Below are 16,299 nucleotides of genomic sequence, written 5' to 3'. Positions count from 1 at the left end.
ACAGAGACTCCAGGACTCAGGGAAGGACATGTTGGGTCGGTGACATTACGACCTTCTCCTTGATATTCCACCAGGACGTCCGATCGCCAAGTCACATTACTGACACCTGTCTGGGAAGAAGAGCAAAAGTGGTTCCTGTGAGGCACACAGACTGTGAGCAGGACCACAGAGTTATTTATTCTACTGCTAAAGGGGCCTTGGCAGTCAAAACTAATCGGACTGTTCATTCAGTAACTAAAGGGAGTGACTAAAACTGATGCATATGAAGGCTACTAAGGATCTAGAGCAGCGGCTGCCACGGACCATCGGTTGCCGACCACTGCTCTAAAGGTTTCCTTAAACCAGTGGTCGTCAATCTTTTGGACCTCACGGACCATCAGTTGCCGACCACTGTTCTAGAGCCCTTGCAAGTGATGGTCAAGTGCTTTGAGCATTCTATAGTTCCCATGACTACTGTGAGGCAGGTCAGGAACGGAAACCAGCAAAGGCGCTAAGCAAGAATCAGTCACAGCTCAAGGTGCTGAAGTCCAGGTTAGAATAAACAGTCCTGTCCATAAACTCTGCATGAGAATTATTCTAAGCTCATACTAGGAAATGCATAGCTTCATACACACAAGGACAAGAACTCACAAATATTCAGCAGGACTGTGCTAAGGACGGTAATAGGCTCAACGTACTTGCTGGTCAGAATGAAGATATCATACATACATGAACTTGTGGGGAGGGGGAGAATCCCCCCACTTCAGTTCTTACAGCTGAACTAGTAAAAACAAGAGGGCAAAACAAGACCAAAACTAGGTATGTTGTTTAGGGATATTTACATAATAACCCTAAAAAATAAAAGCCAGAGAATGATAACCATGAAAATCAGAAAGTGATCATTCTAGGTGAGGGATAGAATGGGGAGGAACATATAGGCAGAGGTACCAGTATTTGGAATATCTGAGTTCTTGTGTTTCATAACTAATATGAGTTACACGTATTCTCTTCTATGAATCATATTCTACATAATACACTGTAATAGATTCAGAAAAATCAATGAGTAAGATTTATGAGTCACTTTAAATGCCTAAAACATTTTAAGACCAATCTTTCCAAACTTGTCTATGTTTAAACATATTAAGACACATTTTTAATGAACAAGAGATGCTGTTGTGAAACCTCCTTTTCTCTCTATAGTATGGAATAGGCATCTTTCCAGGTCAATGTATACAGACCTATACCATGTAGTGTTAGTTTAATATTCTATTGTTTAGTGGTGCAACAACTTAACCATGGATATTTAGGTTTTCTGTTTTCTTCTATTAACACTACACATACACTTTTTATAGTTAGCTCTGTACGGTGTCAGGCACATAGTAGGTACTTGAACGAGTTTTGTTTTCTTAGAACAAATTCCCAGATAGAACTGCTTAATATGTGTATTCTGAAGTGGTATGTCTTATTAAATTAGCCTTCCAGTAGCTTATACTGATTGCACTTTTATGAACAGAGTCTGAGTAATTTCCATTTTCTCAGACTTCTGCAAATAGTGGGTATCCTGGCTAGTTCTGCAGACAATAAAGGTCTCATTCAGTTAAGCATTTCTTTGATCAGCATTGATGCAATCTTTTTGCACTTTGACCATTTCTAATACCTCTGTGAGTTAACCAGTTACTTCTTTTGCCCATTTTTCTACTGGGATATTAATCTTTGCTTTCTAAAAACTCTTCTATTAGGACTTACTACCATTTTCACACTTGTTGCAAATATCTTCCCAATTTGTCACCTGTCTTAATTTTGTTTATAATGTTTTTTTGGGGGGAGGAGATGGGAAGTAGGAAGAATATAGAAAACTCTGTTTATCTGTGTTCAATCATTCTTTTTAAAAGAAAACTCTTTTCCCCAAATTTAATAGTTTTTAAGTTTAAATTTATACAGCCTGGAATTTATTTCAGAGTCTTGGCTCAGGCCTGATTGAGGGCTTTATACTCACCAAAATGGGCAATAAAGACATCCCATCCATCTGAGTCTTATTCAGGTTGTAGCCAGCGATGTCCAAAATAGTAGGACCCAAGTCAATGTTGGCAACGAGCATCTATGGGAATGAGCAAAAGAAACAAGTTTTCCTTTTCTATCTATACTGTCTTCCCCTACCTCACCATGACACAAACAGCATTTACTATTATCTTTTGTATAGCCCATACTTACTTAGGTCTTACTGACTTATATATTCAAATATAATTATAGTAATTTAAAAAACAAAGGCTTATAAAGCTTGTAATATATGCCCCTGGGAAGTTATATATTTATTCCACACATAGTGTTGTTGAGCAAAACATTTTTAAAAACTCATTTGGGATTGCCTAGAGTCTGTTATGAATCATGAGAAAAATGTGGGTCTACTTTATACCAAGTGTTTTCCAACTTGATTATTCTTATTCACTAAATTTAACTTCAAATTGACTCCTGAAAATTTTGAAAGCCTCAAAGGTTGAATGCTTACCACCAAGGAGGATATTAGCTCTTTTTATAGTTTTTCAAAGTGACAACACTGTTAAAAAATGTTTGCAATAGGCTTTGAAGACAGCAGAAAACTTATTCCAACAGTACATCAAAAAGTTTCCTTAAAGAGCACAAGACTTAAATATTTTAAACATTCTTGGTATTAAAGATACTGTCCTGCATTTATACCTCTCCTTATTTCCTTATTAGACTATTTTCCTTCTGTATACAATGCCTCTTCAGGACCTAACCCAGCACAGTTCAAATAGAAACATAATAGGACCATATATGTAATTTAAAAATATCTAGTGAGCACATTTAAGTAAAAAGGAAAAAGGTGAAATTCAGTGTATATTATTTCATTTAACCTGATATATAAAAATATTGCTATTTCAACATGTAAGCAATACAAAAATATTAATGATTTCACTTTTTTTTTTTTTTAACCAAGTCTGTGAAATCTGGTATTTAAAATATTATAACATATCTCAAGTAGTCTATCTTTGGCTCAACAGCCGATGTGGCTGGTGGCTATTACAAGTGGACAGTGCAGGCCTGGATACTAAGCACACACCTACAAGTCACTCTGCTCACAGGTTAGGAAAGCTTTCGAGTGGTGGTGACAACCCACCAGGGAAACCAGGGGAACCGATGCCCACTGAGCACCTGCTCTGTGCCAGTACTTAGCATTTATCCTCATTTAATCCTCACCACAATCCTGTGATGCAATACTCCCCCCCCCCCCCATTTTACAGATGAGGAAATCAAAGAGAAGAAATTGAAACAAAGTCAACAGCTTGTAAATAGAAAAACTATCATTTACTCAGAGGAAATTACAGTGTTCAAAATTATTGAGAAAACTTAGATCATCTTTGGGAAGGCCAAAGGGGGATTAAAAAGAACCCTACTAACCCTGGTACTTTTAATTTAAAAACAAAACCGAAAGTACAGACACAAAAGGCAAGGAAACACCTTCTGATGGTTGTTCATCCTGGCTCTGAAGCATCAGTGTAACGGCGGCTGTCAGAAATGACTGCGCAGCTCAAGGGAAAGGCAATCCATGTGCTACTGAGAAGAGCCCACAGCAATGTCTAGGGATTCTATCAAACCTGGGTTAGCGAGATTACACCTAGGTCCCAGTCCCCCAGGCAGACTGGGAAGCCTGGAATATGGTCAACAAGAATGGACATGAGCAACAGCAGCACAATTTACAATAGCTAAGATTTGGAAACAGCTTAAGTGCCCATCAGCAGATGAGTGGATTAAAAAACTGTGGTACATCTACACAATGGAATACTACGCTGCTATAAAAAAGAAGGAACTTTTACCATTTGCAACAGCAAGGATGGAACTGGACAGAATTAATTTGATGAACAAGAATAGATCCAGAGACAAATGGTAGGAGGGGGAGGTTAGAGAGCAACCAAAGGACTTGTATGCATGCATATTAGCATAACCAATGGACACAGACACTGGGGCGGTGGGGGCTTGCCCAGGGTGGGAATGGCTGGGGGGGAGGGGAGTCAATTGGGAGAAAAGGAGACCCATGTAAAACTTTAGGCAATGAAATAAATAAATAAATAAATGGGGAAAAAAGCATTAAAAAAAAAAAAAGAATGGACATGACATGAACAGAAAAAACATGTCAGGAAAGAAGAGACCAGCAGACACATGACCTCCAGAATCAGATCAAGGTAATAGGACCCTGCTTTGTGACTAACAGATCTTCAGTGATGTCCAGAACATGAATAAAGCGAAGCAAAGTCCACAGGTATTACTAACAAGTCCAAAGCAGTTTTATAAAAAAAGAAAAAGGGTAAACACCAAAATAGCAAAACCCACAGAGATATAAAATGGTGACAGCCAGTCTCACCAGGAATGAAGGGCCATCAGCTGTATGACGGGAGGCTCTCAGAGTGGTTTGCTCCATGGGGAGCAAGTTCTGTAAGTTCCAGTACTAGTCAAATGGCACAAATACCATATACACTACCCCAGGACTCTTCCAGATAGCTACAATGATCACTTCCCTTGTAGGGTTTTGTTTGACCTAGAAAGTAAGTAGGGTCTCAAAATTAGCATACTATGTCAGGAGATAGGAGACTTCTAGTGGATACTTAGTATGAGTGAAGAATTAACCTGAGAATTATTATCTATCTCTGTTTTTATATAACCTAGAATTAGAATAGATACTATGAGCCCATCACTGTAATGACTTCTACAAACATTAGTATTTTAAGTTCCTAAAATGGTACAGATGTTTGGTCCTCAACTTACGACAGGGTGACGTCCTGAAAAACACATCATAAATTGAAATTATCGTAAGTTGACAATGCATTTAATATGCCTAACCTACCAAACATCACAGCTTAGCCCAGACGGTTTCCACTGGATGCGTATTTTGTATCACCATCATAAAGTCAAACAATTCTAAGTCAGAACACTAACTCGGGAACTGCCAGTACTGCTTTTATCTCTACGTATAAAACTCAAACATTCACTTATGGATTGAAATGGAAAAAGCTTGGACAAGATCGAAAGTAGATTATTTCTTTTTCTTTTTTCTTTTTTAATTTTCTTAGGGAAAATTATGCCTCTGTAGATTCAGACTATCACTAATACATTATGTGGCATGTTTTGTTTAAAAAATATATTTTATTGAGTTTTCACAGAGAGGAAGGGAGAGGGATAGAGAGCTAGAAACATCGATGAGAGAGAAACATCGACCAGCTGCCTCCTGCACACCGCCTACCAGGGATGTGCCCGCAACCAATGTACATGCCCTTGACCAGGAATCGAACCTGGGACCTTTCAGTCCGCAGACCGACGCTCTATCCACTGAGCCAAATCGGTTTCGGCAAAAAGTAGATTATTTCATAAATCATAGCCTCTCAGTTTGGGAATGTTCTTGGGATTTAAATATACAGACATTCTGATCAAATAAAAGCCCCTAGAAAGCTCTGGGGCATGACCTCAAGGGCATCATGCCTTGAAAGGGCGTGTTTCTTTGTTCTGGAAGATCGACAGTGCTGCAGAATCAATGAGAAGAGTAATAGGGCTCTCGGGAGGAGACTCAGGGTTTCCAAACAGACATTTAAGCCCCGATGTTAAAGAATTCATGTACGGCCATCAAAGACGAGACAAACACATCACAGAGCACCCAAATCCACTTAGTGCAAAGCCCTGGAATGGCACAGGCAGAGAACTCCACATCTTGGGCTGCTCCATCTGGATGTGCCCCTCAGCTTCTCCAGCAAGGAAGAAGCCAGGCGTCCCCTAGTTGCACTGAACATCCTCCCAACTTCACACACGGAAACCAAAGCTTATTTTGTCCAAAGTCTTAAAGCCCGTATGTGGTTTTCCTGACTCCCGGTTCAGTTCTATTTCCCTTGGATCATGCTGGCCATGTTAGTTTTCCTACAAACCTTTTCCTATCTTAAAACCCTTTTAAAGAAATTCTACCAGCCAATAAAAGCTAAATTAATTTCTAGCAAGAGAGGAAAACCACACATACTACCTGCCCCTGCTCTCCTGAACAGCCATTACAAAGCTAAATCCACTGGTCACACGTGCCCTTTTTTCACCATCAGGCTGCTGACAGCTCAGTTCATTATGCAGAACAACTGGCACTGAGACAACCGGGCTGCCAACCAGGATGAATCACCCACCGTCTCTGACATTCTCTGCTCAGGATGAAAGCCGGGCATTTCATGCTTCTCAAACTACAACTGTCAGCACAGAGGGTGAAGAATGGATTCTGAGAACAGGCACAGTTCATTTTCAGTCCTGGTCTGCCACTTACTAAGTGATCTTGGTAATATCCATTCAACTAACTCAGGTGTCCCCCAATGTTAAGAGTTGGGTATTCTAAGTTTAGATAGTGCCTCTCTTCTAGGAAATCTGAGAGTAAAAACGGCAAACTCAGTAGGGTGTGTAAGTGTGAGGCCAGGAACAAGGGAAGGTCACCTACCTTATGTGGGGACAGGGGTACTGACCTCCCAGAGGGAACCCCTAAAGGACAATTAACGTAGCCTGGTCAAAGGGCATGAGATGGGCATTCCAGATGGAAGGAACAGTCAAAGACAGGCAAGGAGGTGAGAGAAGTGGTTCACTTAGGAAGTGAAAGCAGTTCAGTCCCTGAACAAGCCCAGCTCATTCTCACGTCTGTACCTTCACATTTACTGTTCAGCCAGAACACCCTCCCACAGATCTCTGTATGACTAAGGCCTCTCAACACCCAGGTCTCTGCTCTGACAACTGCTCTCACTGACAATTGCAGCTCCTGTATCTGGCTCTCCCTGACACAGGAAGTTAAGGAGGATCTTCCCGGACTGCTCACTGCTGTGTACCCAACTCACTGCTGTGTACCCAAGACTCCTGGCACAGTGTGCTGGCACAATATACTTCATAAACACTTGTTGTCTGAGCTACCGTGTAACTGTTAAGTGCGTGGACTCTGGAATTAGACTGACCAAATTCAAATACAGGGCTCTGATATATTTTAGCTACATGATCTTGGGCAAACCACTTAACTTCTGTACCTCAGTTTTCTCATTTGTAAAATGGGGCTATTAGTACCTATATCTCATAAGACTGAAGGTTAAATGAGTTGATACAGGTAATACATTAAGAATAGCACCTGTCACATACTAAGCATTCAGTAAATGCTAGTTGTTATTGTTAAAATGGCTTCCTAAGAAGCAGGATTCATTTACACTGCTGGAGAGGGTGAAGTTTCTCATTTTAGCATTTAGATGGCACTGCTGACTTGAAGAAAAAAAGGGCCAGTTCGTTCCATGGGCAGCTGGCTGACACATTGCACTCTGCTCTCACTCAGCCTCCTTCCCCGCACTGGTCAGAAAGGGCCCTGCAGCCCTGCTCCTTGGAAAGGCACACAGCTGCTAACATTTTCCTCAATCAGCGCCCAGCACCAAGATCAATAAAATGCTTTTAAGATTTAATGGGGTCTTCCAAACTTGCCTATCTCCTTTGTAAGAAGAGGCCTCTTCGGAGGGTATTGAATTTGTAGTGGGAAGTGACTGGCTTTAGGAATATGGATCTTAAAAGAAAAAGAAACCTTAAAGGCAATTATGAAGGCCATTTTACCTTTCAGAGAGAATTTTAACAGAATTTCATCAAGAGCATTGTGAAAGGAAGTAAGGGAATGGCAGACATTTAAACAAAGTAAACATTCAACTCCCAAATTAAACTAAAGTATACCCAGAAAGTCTGGCCCATTTTCCAACTTTAGCTTACATCATGTATTTGCTCATTTTCTTTTGTTTCACAGAAGACTAAAATTGTGAATCAGGAAAGAGAGAAGACATAACTAATAGAGTCTATCAATTTTTATCTCCTGGCACTAGACCAGAGAGTTCTGAATCAAGGTGCCCATGACCTCTAGAAACAAAGTGCCTTAGTATTAAGTACCAAGTGTGGAAAGACACAGAAACCAAATGGAAATAACAACAAAAGAGTCTGGTACATTATGCAGGTCCAGGAGGGAGCATCTGTAGAGCAGAAAAGCATTAGTGAGGAAGAATCCCATGGGGAGGAACAAAATTCTCAGAAAACATGCTTTCCATAGCCTTATACTCAAAATGGGGTTGGACCAGCAGACGTCACCTGTGAGCAGGTCAGGAAGGCAGCCTCGGAACCACATTTGAGCAAGGCCCCGGGGATCTGCCCACAATAAGGCCTGAGGAGATTTGTACAGGGCAGTGGGCCCCAATCCAGCTGCCTTTCAGAACCATCTGTGAACTTCAGGAAAAAAGGCAGAGGATGGATCCATATTCCAGCCCAAGTGAGTTAACCAGAATCTTTCTACATGTTGAACCTTTCACAACTTCAGAGGGCAAGTTTGATGAGCTCCTGGGTACAGAGTCGCTGCTCCAAAACAAAGTAAAGATCTAGTCTCAAGAGAGAAACAAAAAGAGGCAGGATCAAGATGGAGAAGAAGGTAAATCCTGGACTTACCTCCTCCAACTAACACAACCAAATTACAACTAAATTATAGAACAAGCATCATGGAGAACCAGCTGAAGAAGAGCTGAACAGAGTCCTATAATTAAGGATATAGATAAGAAGCCATATGGGGACAGGTAGGAGTGGCAGAGACACAGACCAGGCAGGTCCATACCCATGGTGTAGTGATTAATAAATGGGAGGAACATATTGGCTACAAAGTTCTCCCCAGAGCAGTGAGGGGTCCAAGCCCCCTACTGGGCTCCCCAGCCTAAGGCACCTGTGCCAGGAAGAAGAGTCCCATAATATCTGGCTTTGAAAACCAAAGGGGATCATGTATGAGATAAAGGGCTATGAGAGACGAAGATGCTTACACAAAGGGCTCACACAAAGCTCACTTGCTCCAAGCTCCAGTGCAGAGGCAGAAGCTCAAGAAGCACCTGAGTCACATGAGGAGGAATGCATTCGACTAACTTTAGGGTGAGGTCTGGAGGGGCAGGGGTCGGGACAACTCTCTCAGGGAACAGAAGCATTGGTGGGTGCCCTTGTTCCTTTGTTGAGCTCTCCTCCTACCTACTTGGCCCTGATGCTCTCCATTAAAGTGGCTAACACCATTCGCCTTGCTCTAGCATCTCCCCGAGACCCTGTCCCACCCAACCCACTCGGCCCAGCAGCTCCAGCTCCATCCCCTCCACTCAAGCGGCTGGTCTTGGTGCTTACAGAGGACTCTCCCAAAGCCCCACAAGCCCCACACAGCGGTGGCCAGCCTCATCTCGAACTGTAGCTCCCACTAAGTGGCCCTAAGCCTGACAAAAGTGACAACCAGCCGTGGTTTGTGACAGCTCCCAACAAGTGGCCCTAAACCTGGCACAAATGGTGGCTGGCCTCCTGCAGTATAGCTCCAACCAAACAGTCCCAAGCCTGGCACAAGTGGCAGCCAGCTTTGGTTAGCATACCAGCCTCTCCCAAGTGCATGCAAGTGACCGCAAGTAGCAGCTGGCCTCAGCCCACACTGGTGCCCCTCCCAAGAGGTTCCAGACCCAAAGAACCATTGGCTGGCTTCAGACTGCTCTAGAGTCCCACCCAAGTGGCTCTACAAGTGACATACTGGACAGGCAGCCTTGGACTCTGCTAGAGTGACTCCCATTCCATGGCGTTAGCCTCTGCACAGCAGCTTGTCCACTGATACAGCCCATCAGCCTGAAGGTCAATCCCACCCAATGACCTCCCAGCAGCAACTGAGGCCAAACTATATCAGGAGGGCACACACAACCCACAGAGGTGTCACACCTGGAGCACCCTGGGCCCCAAATGACACCTACATAAGGCCACTCTTTCAAGACCAGGAGATGTATCAGATCTACCTAATACATAGAACCAAACATAGAATGTCAGTGAAAATGAGAAGACAAAAATATTCCAAATTAGAGGACAAAAATCCAGAAAAAGAACTAAACCAAACAGAGTCAAGCAATCTACTAAAGAATTCAAAAAAAAGGTTATGTTAATCAAACTCAGAAGAATACAAGAACTCAGTGAGAACTTGCACAAAGAGACAGAATATAAAAAAAGAGTACAATAACTGAAATGAAAAATATACTAGAGAGAATCAACAACAGATTAGATAAAGCAGAAGACAAATTAGCTATCTGAAAGAAAAGGTAGTGGAAGACACCCAATCAAAACAGCAAAGAGAAAAAAGAATAAAACAAAAAACGAGGGACCTCTGGGACAACTTCAAGCATACCAACTTTTGCATCATAAGGATCTCAGAAGAAGAGAGAGATACAAAACCTATTTGAAGAATGACTGAAAACTTTCCTAACCTGGTGAAGGAAAAAGATCAAGAATTTGAACAATAAAATGGCAATAAATATATTTCTATCAACAATTTAATCTAAAAATAAAAATAAATGAACAAGAAGACAGAAACAGACTCACAGATACAGAGAATATTTTAACAGTTGCCAGATGGGAGGGGGTTTGGGTCAATGGGTAAAAAAGGCAAAGGGATTTAAAAGTACAAATTAGTCATAGCCCATGGACACAGACAATAAGACAGGTGAAGGCCTGGGATGGGGTAGGAGATGGGTGGAGGGGGGCAAAGGGAGGAAATGGGGAACATCTGTAATATTCTCAACAATAAAATAAAATTTTAAAAAGTCACATTTTAGATCCTATGGATTTAATAAATAGGATATACATTTTTCTCAAGTGCACATGAAACATTTCCTAGGACAGGCCACATGATGGGGCACAAAATTTAAGATTACTGAAATCATATCAAGCATCTTCTCTGATCATAACAGTATGAAACTGTAAATCCTATCTAATAAAAGAGTGATATGCAAATTAACCATCACTCTGCTACACCACAAGCCACACCCACCAGCCAATCAGGAGTGAGTATGCAAATTAACCCAACCAAGATGGCTGCAGCCATGGAGCAAGCAGGAGGCTTGGGTTTCCCTGGTAATGGAGGAAGCCAAGCTTTCCGCACACCCTGGCTGGCCTAGGCCTCTACTCAAGGCAACAAAGTTTCAATTATAGAAGATAAATAAATCCCAACAAAAATGGTGGCAGCCACGGAGCTGGAGAGAGGAGGCTTGAGTTGCCCCCAGTGATGGAGGAAGCCAAGCTTTGTGCACACCCTGGCCGGCCTAAGCCTTCACTCAAGGCTACAAAGTTTCAATTATAAAAGATAAATAAATCCCAACAAAAATGGCTGCAGCCACCGAGCAAGCAGGAGACTTGGCTCCGCTCAAGGCTACGAAGTTTCAATTATAGAAGATAAATAAATCCCAGATACCAGGGCCTCCGCTTGGGTCGCCGGGGGGCATGGCCAGCCTGCAAACAACCATAGGACCCTCACCCAGGCCGCCCCACGCCCCAAGGGAACCCCCACCCTGATCCGGGACACCCTTCAGGGCAAACCAGCTGGCCCTCACCTGTGCACCAGGCCTCTATCCTATCTAATAAAAGAGTAATATGCAAATTGACCATCACTCCAACACAAGATGGCTGCCCCCATGTGGTCAAATATGGCTGCCCCCATGTGGACACAAGATGGCCAGCACAAGATGGTCAGTAGAGGAGGGCAGTTGGGGGTGACCAGGCCTGCAAGGGAGGGCAGTTGGGGGTGACGAGGCCTGCAGGGGAGGGCAGTTAGGGGTGACCAGGCCTGCAGGGGAAGGCAGTTAGGGGTGACCAGGCCTGCAGGGGAGGGCAGTTAGGGGCAAACAGGCTGGCAGGGGAGTGTTTAGGGGGTGATCAGGCTGGCAGGCAGAAGTGGTTAGGGGCAATCAGGAAGGCAGGCAGGCGAGCAGTTGGGAGCCAGCAGTCCTGGATTGTGAGAGGGATGTTCCAGATTGGAGAGGCTGCAGGCTGGGCTGAGGGACACACATACACACACACACACACACCGTGCACAAATTTCATGCACTAGGCCCCTAGTATGCCTGAAGTTAATATACACTGTAAGTTAACTATAATTTTTAAAATTCAATAAAAGACAAAGGTTATTCATGCTGATGTTATACAAAATGTACATGTGTGTGTATATATAAGTACATATATATTTGGAGGGGGGGATACAATTAATAGGGAGTGGTCAGGTGTTTAAAAAAAGTCACTGTTTCCAAGGGACACTTACATATCTTAAATCAATCAGCTTTCATCTCATAGGAGGAGAAATCTAATCAGCCTTATTTTCTCATGCAAGTGCTACCTATAAACAGCATCATCTTGTCAGACACCTACCTTGCTTGTCTGATTCGGTTTGATCCCAGGCCCTCGAACCAACAGGGGAACTTTGATATCAAACTCATACAGCTGCCTTTTGTCTATTGGCAAAGAAAACTGTCCTGAAAACAAAATGCATAGGGTAAAGATGGAGCCCAGATGGAAGTGTCATGCATATTCATTCAGTCAACAAAAACAAAACAACTTTGTTCATCTAATTATGGTGCTTTAATAGGAGGTTTAAATTTGCCTGGGTCTCATTACTACAAGGCAGGAAACAATGAGTTCATCTTCCTTAAATAAATGCCTAGGGGGGACTCCCTGATCTAAAATAGGACAAATTCAGGAAAAAGAGTGACTGGGAAGTACTGAAACACAAATGCATAATTTATGTATGATACTCAACTGAATGAGATTATTCTGAAAACTGCTAAATAAAGGAAAAAAAAAATTTATCTGGCTTTTCCTGAATAAACTGCATTTCAAAATAACTGAACAGTTGAGGAAAAATTCTTCTCTGAGGAATTCCAGCTAATAAATGCAAAAGGAAGAAGAGAGTTATAAAGTCAACATTTTGCAATTTCTGAGGGAAAAATGAATTTAAGCATCAATGGAAGTTTTAACCACAAAAGGTTCACAGGACAGGCTGACACCACATGGGCCATCAATCAATACTACCATCCCTAAAGTGGGGCAACCAGACACCGAGGCATCATGAAGGGATGCAACAGGAAGTACACAGCAGCATCACCAAGAAAGCCTGCTTGCTGAAAATGTGAATTTCTATTAAGACCCTAGATCTGACTACCAATCTATAGGAAATGCTAAGTATAAATAGACAACATAAAAGCCAGAATGTCAGATTATTCTAATGGACAAAAGACCAGTTTTTCCAATCAATCGGTAGCAATGACAGTTTTTAGGACACGCAAAAGCTAAAGGTAGCATGCAGACTTTGTCTAGATCCTGATACAGAATAAACTAGTCAGATGCACAATCAAGTGTTGATGTGTGGAATCACAATTTCCGGAGTTTCTACAAAACCTTCTAGCTAAAAAAAAACCACAACAGGGTAGGGTAGGAAGAATTCAAAAGACTGGCCACATGCAACTGAAACTGAAGCTGGATAATGGGGGTTATTTTATTAGTCTCTACTTCAAGTGCTTAAAAATATTCACAATAATAGATTAAACGCCCAATCTGCTCTATGCAAGCAAGCCTCAGGTTAACTCCACTCAAGTTAATGAAATTTATAGGTGGGGAAAGAAGAAAATATTGGTTTTTAACTTGCAAAAGATTCAAGTAGAAAGGATGAAAGTTCATCCTGCAGTTTTAAAGACAAAACACACACAAAAAAATGAAACCCTCATATACTCATGTGCGTGTGCACTCACACACACAAAACTAATTTCACAATTTCAAATGAAAGAGTTTCCCCCACCCCAGACAATTTTCTCTTGATCTTCTGTGTAAGATGTCTTACCCTTATTTTCTAAAGTCTGCTTGTTCTTGAAATCCCGTTCAACTTCTTACCTCCTTCATAAATCCTGCCTACAACCCATCAAGCTCACTCTGCACCCGACTCCTGGAACATCACGTAATATAGCATATGACACAGCAAATAATGAAAGTGGTCTCTCCATGTGGCAATGAGTTGGCCCTTTGACCAGAGGGAACCTGAGGGCAAGACCTTCCCTCTGACCTCTAAACTGCTCTACAGACAATAGAGCTCCCTGCCAGTGATCCTGGTTGGGTGAAAAAGGAAAGGCACCTCCCAAAGGTCTCAGGAACACCCTACCACGCCCCTTACCTGTGTGGTAGCCATTGTCAGAGGTATAGAAGATGTAAGTGTTGTCGAGCTCCCCGATGAACTCCAATCTCTTGACCAGTTTCTCCACAAGGTCATCAACTGAGAGTAGAGTTTGCCACCTGGATGTGAACAGAGGATGTCAATGGAACCTCAAAGAAAATGGCTCAGGGACACCTGCAAAACCTTATAACCATTGTCCCAGAAATGGAAGGAATTTCCAAATTTCCTTTCCTCAAATGCCTCATTGCAAAAAAAAAAAAAAAATAAAAAAGAACATTTTAAAATAGTTACCTCAATCCAAATTGAACTGTTTCCAAAGAAATGAATGAGGCTTTTTATAACTAGTTTTATTACTTATTATCACTGTTGATGAGAGTAGAGACGAGGGCAAGTTGTCAACTCAGCACTGATTAATAAGATTAATTCAGATGGACCCCAACAGTGTTTGTGATCTAAACTAGGGGTTGGCAAACTGCAGCCATGCGCCAAAGTTTGCCCATTGTCTGTTGTTTGCTTTTAAATTGTGGTAAAAAACACATAATATAAAATTTACCATATTAATGTGTAATTGTACAGATCAGTAGTATTAAATATATTCACATAGTGGGAGAGATTTCCAGAACTTTTTCAGTTTACAAATCTGAAATGACTCATTAAACAACTTACTGTCTGTTTTTATATACACATAAAGTTTTATTAGAACACAACCATGCTCATTCATTCATGTACTGTCTTGAGCTGCTTTTGTACTCCAACAGCAGAGCTGAGCAGTTACAACAGAGATCATATGGCCTGCAAGCCTATAATATTTACCATCCGGCCCTTTACAGAAAAAGTTTGCCAACCCCTGGTAATAAGTAATAGATTACAACTTAAGTAATGAATTTTTTGAAAAATTGACTTAGAGAATTTCTTAAAAATCACAAACAGCAAAAGTAAGTAATTTGCTCTAGTCTAAGCCTTTGGGTTTTATGCAAATATTGGGAGACTGGTCTCTAACAAACTGACCTTTTCCTTAGATACAGGAAACTTAAAAATATATATATATACACTAGAGGCCCGGTGCATGAAATTCGTGTATGGTGGTGGTGGTGGGGGGGGTTGTGTCCCTCAGCCCAGCCTGCAACCTCTCCAATCTGGGACCCCTCGAGGGTAGTTGGACATCCCTCTCACAATCCAGGACTCCTGGCTCCCAACCGCTCACCTGCCTACCTGCCTGATTGCCCCTAACCACTTCTATCTGCCAGCCTGATCACCCCCTAACCACTCCCCTGACAGCCTGATTGACGCCTAACTGTTCCCCTGCTGGCCCGATTGCCCCTAACTGCCCTCCCCTGCTGGCCTGGTCACCCCTAACTGCCCTCCCTTGCCAGCCTGGTGGCCCCTAACTGCCCTCCCCTGCTGGTCTGGTCACCCCTAACTGTCCTCCTGTGCAAGCCTGGTGGCCCCCAACTGCCCTCCCCTGCAGGCCTGGTCACTCCCAACTGCCCTCCCCTGCCAGCCTGGTCACCCCTAATTGCCCTCCCCTGCAGGCCTGATCACCCCCAACTGCCCTCCCCTTCTGGCCATCTTGTGGCGGCCATCTTGTGTCCACATGGTGGCAGCCATCTTTGACCACATGGGGGCAGCCATCTTGTGTATTGGAGTGATGGTCAATTTGCATATTACTCTTTTATTATATAGGATATATATTTTTTATTTTAGAGAGGAAGGGAGAAGGAGAGATAGGAACATCAATGATGAGAGAGAATCATTGATCGGCTGCCTCCTGCACACCCCCTACTGGGGACTGAGTCCCAAACCAGGGCATATGCCCTGATTGGGAATCGAACCTTGACCTCTTGGTTCATAGGTCAACGCTCAAGCACTGAGCCACATTGGCTGGGTGGAAACTTAAAAAATAAAGTCAAATGGCTCCAGTATGCAATGTTTTAACAAGTCATAAAAATAGATTGTTTAATTAGTCTAAGGGTCCAAAGGCCACCTCACACACCCAAATGTAAAGGAATCTTTGCTTCTGAGGCAACACATGCCCTCCCCACCAAGCAAAGAGTCTCTCCCATCAACTTGTTACCGTCTGATTTTGTCTCAAAGGTAACCACATGGTACAGTCCCCTGTTCATAGGCTGATTTGGAGAGTCCTCTAAGACCACCCAGGTTAGAAAGTAGCAGCTCTTACCTTTTCCTAAATGCATTATCTAAAAACTGTATCGAAGAATTAGTCATTGGGGTCTTGGCTTGCCTAATTAACCAGTGCTTGTTCTAAAATTTAAAAGAAAAAAATGTTAACACCAAGTCACCCA

The 16,299-nt window shown here is 42.5% G+C and overlaps 1 protein-coding gene across 3 annotated transcripts in view; it reads right to left on the bottom strand.

Moving 5' to 3' along the window:
* The window catches only part of GNS (glucosamine (N-acetyl)-6-sulfatase), a 41,140-nt gene that overhangs the window by 6,851 nt on the left and 17,990 nt on the right, over nucleotides 1–16,299 (bottom strand). For all 3 annotated transcript variants that reach the window (XM_008148750.3, XM_054718896.1, XM_054718897.1), the window contains exons 7-11: nucleotides 16,176–16,258; nucleotides 13,997–14,115; nucleotides 12,205–12,308; nucleotides 1,976–2,077; nucleotides 3–110 (exon numbers count right to left, since the gene is read on the bottom strand). In XM_008148750.3, coding sequence (XP_008146972.1) covers nucleotides 3–110; nucleotides 1,976–2,077; nucleotides 12,205–12,308; nucleotides 13,997–14,115; nucleotides 16,176–16,258 — 516 coding nt within the window. The remainder of the gene's footprint in view (nucleotides 1–2; nucleotides 111–1,975; nucleotides 2,078–12,204; nucleotides 12,309–13,996; nucleotides 14,116–16,175; nucleotides 16,259–16,299) is intronic.

Source organism: Eptesicus fuscus, chromosome 7, assembly GCF_027574615.1.
Source record: "Eptesicus fuscus isolate TK198812 chromosome 7, DD_ASM_mEF_20220401, whole genome shotgun sequence".
Taxonomy (NCBI): domain Eukaryota; kingdom Metazoa; phylum Chordata; class Mammalia; order Chiroptera; family Vespertilionidae; genus Eptesicus; species Eptesicus fuscus.
This window is presented reverse-complemented; position numbering and strand designations above follow the sequence as displayed.